The sequence below is a fragment of the Momordica charantia genome (genome assembly GCF_013281855.1).
Source record: "Momordica charantia cultivar OHB3-1 chromosome 10 unlocalized genomic scaffold, Mcharantia_2.0 BLBB01000010.1, whole genome shotgun sequence".
In the NCBI taxonomy this organism is placed as follows: domain Eukaryota; kingdom Viridiplantae; phylum Streptophyta; class Magnoliopsida; order Cucurbitales; family Cucurbitaceae; genus Momordica; species Momordica charantia.
Window position 1 is genome coordinate 19,907,775 of NW_028275158.1, and position 9,963 is coordinate 19,917,737.

At 30.1% G+C, this 9,963-nt stretch overlaps 1 protein-coding gene across 1 annotated transcript; it reads right to left on the reverse strand.

The window, feature by feature from the left end:
• Window positions 1-113: 113 nt before the first annotated feature.
• APT3 (adenine phosphoribosyl transferase 3) lies at window positions 114-9,640 on the reverse strand. Its single transcript, XM_022298288.2, is given in 7 exon segments — window positions 114-526; window positions 2,264-2,322; window positions 4,973-5,122; window positions 5,984-6,002; window positions 6,004-6,077; window positions 9,136-9,246; window positions 9,325-9,640. Coding segments are annotated over 7 exon segments (549 nt in total). The 5' UTR covers window positions 9,407-9,640; the 3' UTR covers window positions 114-472.
• Window positions 9,641-9,963: the final 323 nt, after the last annotated feature.

A 9,963-nucleotide genomic window follows, 5' to 3' on the forward strand; every position in this document is an offset into this window, starting at 1 on the left:
GATTTATACCACTCAACACAACAAGCTTAAAACGATTAAGTTTTTCAGATGTGAGATTTTTGCTCTTCTAATATTTTACCGAGCAAAAACCCAGCAGTTTTGAAGTCAAGATATGCTGCACATAGAACAATCAAATAAAATATGGTGACATACACAAACTTGCTCTTGTTCTAGGTTCAAATAACCCCCCTACCCTCAATTACAATACCTTCAGCAACAAATATAGCCATTAAATTTGAAATCTGCAAAGCAGAAAAGAAACAACTCCAAGTAAATTGGAGAAAGAACGGTGATCATAAGGGAGGGTTGTCCCTAGAAAGAAAGAGAACTTACAAGTTTCAGAACACAGAATAATTCATGGATTAGACAGGAACAGGAACACAGATGGAGAGATCAAAATGCTTCCGGCAAGAACAAACTAGCTGCTCTGCTCCTCTGGCTCTAATGTTTGTACACATCCGCCGCAAACCAATCATCGGTACTCCACTAAAACGTACACTGCCTTCCCATTTAATCTCTCTCGACCCTGCAAACACAAAACTTTCCTTCAATTTTACCCTTTCTAACTACTAGGGTTTCATTTTCAAACTTCGTCTTGGGCTGTTCAAGATGAAACCGATGACCCGAAAAATCCGATTAATAGAGGTGTTCATGGTTGGGTCGAGATACTTTTTCCACCCGATCCAATTGTGTAAATTTCTTCAATAACTCAAAGTCAAATAGCCACTATTATGACCCAAGCCAACCCAAATAATTTGGATATTCGAATCACTTATTTAAAGCATTTGTATAACAAACAATAAAAACATGATAATATTTGAAATATTTTTAGATACTAATTATCTAACATTGCATCTAAATTCGTTACTTGACTTTATTTATAGGGAAAAAGAACCCTCCAAAATCTTAAATAAATATAACTAAATATAATTTTTATGGTGAGTAAAAGAAATAATTTAAAAATTAATAATAAATTAAAGTTGGTTCGTTAAACCCGAACATATTTTAAGTAAACTCTTAAACCAACCTAACCCCTATGATTTTAATTTATTAGAACCCAACCCAACAAAAAACAGTTTATTACCCAACCCAACACAGTTGGGTTGTCGGTTTTTATCAACCTACACAATACGATTTGGGTTCATTGGTTTTGAAAAGTAAAAGCCTTAGGTTGGTTTGGTCCAAGGGTTTATCAAAACCAAATTTAAGTCCGAACAAACTCGAACTTATCATTTGTTTCAAAACCCTTTCTTTTACTTATCATAAAATTATATTATAGGTGGATATATTTATTTTAACTTTATTTCATTTTCATTCAATAATTTTTGTGGATTATTTCTACAACTTTTAAAAAATAAAATTATACATTTTTGGAGTGTAATTTCTCACCAAATTAATAAGCATTAGACCTATAGATCTTCATTTATTGTTAAAAGATATGTCAATAAGTGTCTAAGATATTAGCCTTTTTTTTTAATATAATAGTTTGAATGAGTAACCTGAATAACTCAAACTAACTTATCTCAAATATTTCATGGTTGAATTAGGTTACGTTCACTATTTAATACAAATTTGAGTTGAATAAAGAAAAATGTTTGACTCTGATGATTAACCTTGTCGTCACCATTATTAAATGTTTGACTACTAAGATAGAGAAATGCAAAAATAGAAACTTCTTATAAAAAATAATGAGTTGTCAATTTTTCTATGAGAGCGATGATAAGATTTGATCCTACTAATAAAGAGTCAAAGTCTAAGTATTTTCCTGGAATAAATTTACCATCCAAAAAATTGAATCTAAAAAATACTTCTAACTCAACCCAACGAAAATTAAAATAGATTTTAATAATATTCTCTACTTCTGGTTTTTGCAATTTCTGCACACATTTTTATAGAATTGCATGCAAATTATAAAAATAATTATTGCTTTCGGGTTTCACTTTTTAAAATTTGTAAAAATTAAATCATAAAATACAAAAGCATACTAAACAAAAAAAAAGGTTATAAACTAGGATATGGTTTTATGTTTTCTAGGTTCGAATTTTTCTCTCATAATACAACAAAATACAAGTCTACTTGAATTTAGTTTAATATGAAAACAAAAGAAACATATCTTTGTACTGAGATTAAAATAATTAAAATAATTAAAATTATAATAAATCAGTAAAAAATTACCGAAAATGAGTTAACTTTTACTTTTCAGAAAAAAAAAGTGAATTTTCTTTTATTAACGCGAGTCAGTGACTCAATGCATTGTGCTTACCTTTAACTCCGGCAATTCAATCACGCATGCACATTCAACTACTTCTGCCCCAGCTCTTTCTACGAAACAGAACATCTCATAAATCAAAAATAGCAAAAGTAGCCAAATTATATATAAATTGATAAATATTTTTTTTATCTAGGATAAATTAGTGAATGAAATCGAATATATTGTTCAATTAATTCTTTATTTATACCAACATAAACATAATTCAATAGTAATTGACATGTACTTAATTAATAAGAAACTAAGTTATCTTTTTCTAAATTGAAAATTTGATCTTTGCTCTAATATTTATTGAATTAAAAAATAACTAAATTTTAATCTAAAATCACTCACAAAGCACTAGTATTACTGACATATCATAGTTTTAAATCATGTCATTGATCAATATCGTATATTTGATATGAAAAATCTAAAATCAACACCATGGTTGATATGACATTTTTCAAATCCAATGAGGAAAATGTCACCCATTACAAAATTTCCTTTCCTATTTAGAGGGAAAAAAAAGCAGCTTATTTACTAGGTTAAATTATCAATTTAATCCCTAAGCTTTGTTTCAATTTAATATTTTTAATGTTTCAAATTAGTTTATATAGTTTGGAGCTTAGTTTTAATATAATCCTTACACTTTTAAAAGATTCAATAGAATTCATATGGCTTCTAAAACCTCAACACATTTTTTCTTATTTTTTACTCAACCTAGACTCCAATATGGTAGGTCAACACAATCAATCAAAATATAAAACACCAATTTTCATATACATAAAAAAAAAAAACATAACACGTATACAATATGATAACCAACATGAATAATTTGTGAAATCTTATCAAATCATGAGGACTAAGTTAAAACATTTAAAACCATGTAACAAATTATATAAAATAAATAAAAAAATCTAAGTTCATAAGAACTATGAATTAAAAGTTTTTAAATTGTAGAAACCAACTTGAAACTAAACATAAAGTATAGGAACCAAATTGGTAATTTAACCTATTACTAATAACTTTCTATTTGGTAATCTACTTTTTTTCTTCGTTTGATTCAAATATTATTTTGGTATTTTAACTTTAGTTCATTTTGATCTTTATACTTTCAATTTTTGCTCACTTTATTCCTTTGTATTATTAAAACGTTTGTTTTCATTTATTACTTTTGAAAGATAATCCATTTAGTCCCTATTTGCAAAATTTCAACACAACTTTTATCCAGATGAATAGTTTAATACAAATTTATTGCTACATTCCAATAAAAATTCAACAAGTGACGATCATGGAAAAATTTTAGATAAAAATGAAAATGAAAATTTTAAAATAGTCAGTTTTAAAATTAAAGAGGTCACAATGAACAATTTCGAAGGTACCCACAAGTATAATAAATAAAAGTTGAAAATATAAAAATCAAAATGAACTAAAAAGTTAAAAATACAAAAATCAAAATAATATTTAAACTTTTTTTTTCAACTGTTTTAACAAATCTAGTCATCTTTTCAAATGAGACCTAAATAATTGAAAAGAGTGATGGGGAATTAATGAAGCAAATGAAAATGACAGCTTGGCAAAAAAAAAAAAGGTCAAACAATTAGACAGTTGAAATGGAAATTTTCTACTTGGCAGCTAAAGATATAACATATATTCTCAATGAAACCAGTCAGTTTAGCTCATAAAAATTGGTCAAGAAATCACATCATCTCTCAATTCATACTGATAGGATGGAAAAAGGCAGACACTCAGTTCCTATTTTCCAGTACCTTTATTTTAATTGAACTGCAACCTAATTATTAGAACTTAAATCTCAAAGTGGTAGGTTTCAATTATTGACCTTTAGCTTCATGAATCTAAGTTCAAAAAACCCCCTACGAATAATTTGAAGTTTATATTACTTTTTTATTAATATTTTAAAGTGAATTTAACATGATGATTTTGAGGGAAAATACTTTTAACCACGGTAAATGCCAAAAACTCTTCCAAATTACTCTCTAGGTGTTTCTCTAAACATACTCTAAACTAAATGTTTTTCAATTCTTAAAAGCATCATTGGTCATTAAGCTAAACATCTTGATAAATGCAAATCAAAATTTTATAGTTAAAAATATTTTCACTATTTTAAAAGTTATGTCAAACTTAAATGACTTCTAAAAATGATGCATAAGTTAAAAAATAATATTTTGAGTATTTCCCAGTGCATTTCATTATTTTTAAAATCAATTTTTGACTATATAATCAAATACTAAAAGAATTTCAAAAGTCCTATTAATTGGTTAAAAAGCAAATTTAACACTTCAAAAAGTCATACCAAACCTAACTTTAGCAATTCTTTTTCCCAAAAGTACCTAACTTCAAATTAGTTATTCCAAAAACTATCTCGCTAACCTAAACATAGCTCAACTGATTAAAATATATATCCTCAACCAAGAAGTCGAAGGTTCAAATTCCCACTGTTAGGTTGTTGAGTTCTATGTTGAACTAGAAAGAAAGAAAAGAAAGAAAAAAGGGGAAAAAAACTATCACGCACTATTAAGAATAGTGGACAATGTTCCAAACTCATTAAATTTACATTTGGAACATGTTTTCAATAATTGTTGCACAATCAAAAAAAAAAATCGGAGCATTCTAGACTTAGAATCCATAATTTTTCAGGCAAGAACAGTAACTAAAAAGACAAAAGGCAGAGAAATTAATTGAAGGGATTGGAGAGAAAAATACCAAGTAAATTGATGGCTGCACAGAGAGTTCCACCAGTGGCAATCAAGTCATCAACAACCAAAGCACATTCGCCGGCCTCGACAGCGCCAACATGCATCTCAAGGCAATCCCTTCCATATTCCAAGATGTACTCCTCAGACATTACTTTTCCTGCAAACCAATAATGCCAATAACCCAACAAAAATATATTTTCTCCCTTCACAAACACAAACACTAAACACTAAAAAAACACCATCTTAAATTATTTCTCACTGTTTCTAACGCCATCATCTCACATGATCTGCCTCTACTCATTTACAAAGGCAACCAATGTTATCTTCCACTTGTATTGTAGTCTTTCTTTTTCTTTTTTGATAATGGTGTGTCTTTGAATTAGTTGACGTGCTCCTGCACCTCAATTTATCACAAAATAGGATGTTCACTGTCGTTTGGTAATGTTGTCGTTCCTTGTGACTTGTTACTTGTCTATCCTGTACTCGACTTAATTATAATAATAATAACTATTATTATTATTTTGAAAAATTGTGATTTGATCTGAGAATATCACGAGAGAGAGGAAGAATAATGCGAAGGATAGAGAGGATGTAGTCAATCGGAGGGAGGAAGTCCAACCCTGGTCGGTTTGGCCATTTATCTGATGTTGCAGTAGACATCGACTTTGTACTAGGCACTTACCACTGGGCCCAGACAGACCAACCAATTCTACTTTGGTCAATTTTTCAGTCTTTTAGTTTCACTCCTAAAATTTGTTGGTACTCATTATCAGTTAGAGGTAATTTCTAATTTTGTTTTTGAATAGGTATTAGTTATATTACTTATTAAATGTTTAAAGTTTAATTGGATGGAATTAAAAGTTTAAACTTAAATTTGATTGAGCTAGATATAGAGATAAAATTGAACCTTATCTAAAACTAAAATAATACCATTTTTTGCATAATAATACCAAAAATAAAATAAAATAACACAATAATTTACAATATATATTTTCTTTCAAAGGATTGGAAGCAATACCAGGCAATTTCTTTGGTTTTTCTCAGGGGCACAAACTTTGCTCCAATAGCCAACGCAATTGGAGGACCAAAAATAAACCCTCGCGCTTCAATTCCTGAAAAATATAATCAGATAAACAGATTCCGACTGAAAACCTTGACTAATTACAAATTATATAAGGAAAAAAATACATCTCAGACAAAATAAAAAATAAAAAAAATAAAAAGCAAGAAAATAATTATTTGACTTTCAGAGGACCACGCCGATATTTTGATTAAATCTTACCTAGTTCTTAGTCAAGATCAAAAAATAAGCTGTTCAATCAAAATCATACATGACATTTGGCTTCAACTATTAGAACAATCTTATCCCACTTAAGACTCATTCAAGAGTAGATTCCAAATTAGGTAATTCAATCCATATGCTAAACCAAATTCCACACAAAGAAAGTCATGAGCGGCCTAATTTTTTAGGAGAAAAAAGACGTAAAGATAAAGAAAACCTGTAATTTCTACCTATTTCTAAAAAGTTTTGGAGGAGGAATTAGAACCTTACCTTTTTCCTTGGTTAAATTTCAACTATTTCACTAAGTATTATGCCACATTTACTGATGGTGAGGGACTGAATTGAAAAATTTTAAAACACGGGACAAAATTGAATCATTTTAAATCATAGAGACTAAATTTTAAAAAAATATATCAAAACATTAGGGACAAGAACATATATTTGGTCAAAAATTAAAGAAAAAACTCTCTCAGATAAAAATTAACATAGAAGTTTTGTTAATAATGGCTACTAATACTTCACTATGTTCATCCACTAGCTCGATTGGTACCTCTTATCATAGATCTCGATTTATTTCACTTTAAAGGTCAAAGAATTAAAAATGTAGGTCACCTAACTCCAACATATTGGAAAACCTAATCACTTTGGATCAGCATGAGGAAGTGGAAGTCCTAATAACCCATTAAAAAAAGGTCCTGAGTTTGGTGAAGTGGAAATAATAAGAGTGGGGAAGTTAAAGGAGGGAAGATAGCCACATAACAAACTTGCTTCAGCTTTAATAAAAATGAACTTGAGTCATATAATGGATCACTATTATTCAACAGCAAACACATGAAATAAATAATCAAAGCTTTGAATAGATGCAATGTTCGTATTGATGAGGGAAATAATGGAACTCAGTTGAAAAGTTTGTGGTTCGTTTTTAATTAGTGTATAATTTCAATATCTTAGAGACAAGAAAACAAATCATAGAAGTCCATAAAAATAAATAGAAATACATAAATAAACTAATCATAAAGGCTGAAGAAAAAGACCAATGAGCAAAATTAGGCAATAATTGACAAGATTCGTCTGAAACATTAATGAAACAACTGGAATATTAAAGAAATGTAAAATTATTGGAAATGTAAAATTATTGGAAATGTAATTTCTTTTATGCTCGGCTAAATTGGTGAAGGCATTAATTATTTCCTATAAAACTGAAAATAAAAGTTTCTTTTTACCTAAAAAGCAAGGAGAGAAGTTGAGTAAAATAATAATTTTATTTTTCATTTTCTATTTTATAAAATTAAACTTATTTATGAATATTATCATCTATTTTCAACACCATTTCTAAAATTCCAGAAGAATGTAGAAATTTAATATATATAGATTCTCAATTCAAATTTAGAAAATTTCAAAATTAAAAAAAAAACGAAATAAAGAAAATACTTAGTAAAAGCTTAATTTTCATAGAGATTTCATTTATTTAAAAAATAATTAAGGGCATTTATATAAATCAAATTATAAAAACAATTTTCTTTTTAAAATTTTGTTTTCCACAATAATTTCTAAAAACAGTTTTCAAATTAAAAATTAAAAAAAAAATACATACATGGTATCTTGTTTTTTCGTTTCTATGTTTTCTCGATTAATTTTCCAGTTATTATTAATAATTATATTCCAAATTAACAGGGAGGAAAAACAAATAAAAACACAGTCACCGAAAATATCTTTCGAAACCATATTTAAATTTATTAACAAAAAAAGCTTTTTAAAAAGTTTAATCTACAACTTTTAAAACCATTTTTAATTCTTAATCAATTTCATAAACAGCAACGGACTTTTTTTTTTTTTTTAAAGTTCGATTAAAACTTCAAAAATATTTAAAAAAAAAAGAATACACATAACACGATACACAACATAATTTCTGAAAACAAAAATCAAGAAACAGAAACAAGAAGCTTTTCTACGATTTTTGAATTTCAATACATTTTCCATTAAAATCCATGAATTTGTACAAAGAGAAAAAAAAAGGAAACTGCGAAATGGTTCCCAAAATCAACATCTTCATCATTGGACACAACTAGCAATATAGAGAAGATGACAAAAGAAGTGAAATAGACGAGGCATAGAAATCGCTATCCAATTCTTATGCTTAGAAATGCACATTTGCAATGGCGACGAACCACCTCTGGCCCTCTCCCACTTCCATCCAAGGCCAAGGGGCCACAATCATATCCATGCAAATCGGATCTCACAAACAAACGCAACAGAAATTAAATCGCGATCTTCTCTCAGCCGTTCAAAAACGGAGAAACCTTGTTCATCAATGGCATTCGTAAGAAAAAACTACCAGAAAACTCGAGCAATAATCAGCACAGTTTATGGACCCCGCGCACTTTCGAGCGAATCGATAGCAACGCCTCTGACTCCTAATTCGTAGTCCGGAAAAGAAATTGCAGCAATAAGTGGAGAATCAGAGATTATCCCTCTCAGTCGTTCAAATACGGAGAAAAACCTTGTTCAGCAATGGCATTCGTAAGAAAAAAGAAACTACCAGAAAATTCAAGCAATAGTCGGCGCAGTTTATGGACCCCGCGCACTTTCGATCGAATCGACAGTGTCGCCTCTGACTCCTAATTCGTAAGCCAGAAAAGAAATTGCAGAAAAAAGTGGAGAATCAGAGATTAGCCCTCTCAGCCGTTGAAATACGGAGAAAAACCTTGTTCATCAACGGCATTCGAAAAAAAAAAAAAGAACTACCAGAAAACTCAAGTAATAATCGGCATAGTTTATGGAGCCCGCGCACTTTCGATCGAATCGACAGTGTCGCCTCTGACTCCTAATTCGTAATCCAGAAAAGAAATTGCAGAAACAAGAGGAGAATCACTCTCCGTTTGGTTTACCTGCAACGACGGAGATGTTTTTCCCCTTGTATCGCTCCACGAACATGTCAATCGCGTCCTTGAAGGCCTTTGGCTGGAGCAACAGAGTGGTAATGTCTTGGAACATGATACCTGCAAGAGCCATCGCTAATCGCGCATCAGAAACCTAGAAAATCGTCAGAAACAACAGAGAAGAAGAAGAAGAAGGACCTGGTTTGGGGAAATCAGGAACGACGCGGATACTGGTTCTAATGCCATGGATGCGAGGATCTTCGTGTTTAATGGCGGACATTGCGTGGTTTCAGATGGCGAAGAAACGGCAATCTGTGCGTGGAATCGTTGAGAGAAAGAAGGAAAATCCAAAAGGCGTTGGGAAGAGATATATAGTGCAGAGCAGAGCAGAGAGCAGAGGAAAAAGGGTGACAGTGATGGATGAGAGAGAGAGAGGAGGGGGCAGATCCCTCTGCAATGCAATCTTAAAACAGAAGAATTTCTCTTTCATCCCAAGAGAAAGAGGAGGGAGAGAGAGTTTTGGATGAAATATCATTTATTATATCTCAAGACTTTCGTTTTGGTGCCTTGATGCTCCAATATTTCTTCTCACTAAATGTCTTAAAATATATTTAAATTGTAGAGATCAAAATACTCGTTTCTAAAATGCACAAACCACGTTTTCAAAGTACGTAAGAAAAATGAACTAAGGTCAAAAGTATAAAGATGAAAATAATATTTAAACCTACAATTTCGATCCTTAATACTTTTCAATTTATTTATTTTGGTCCATAGTTTTCGATTATTGTAAGTGGATATTTTGATCTTACGAGTGCAAACAAAGTCTACATTGATTAA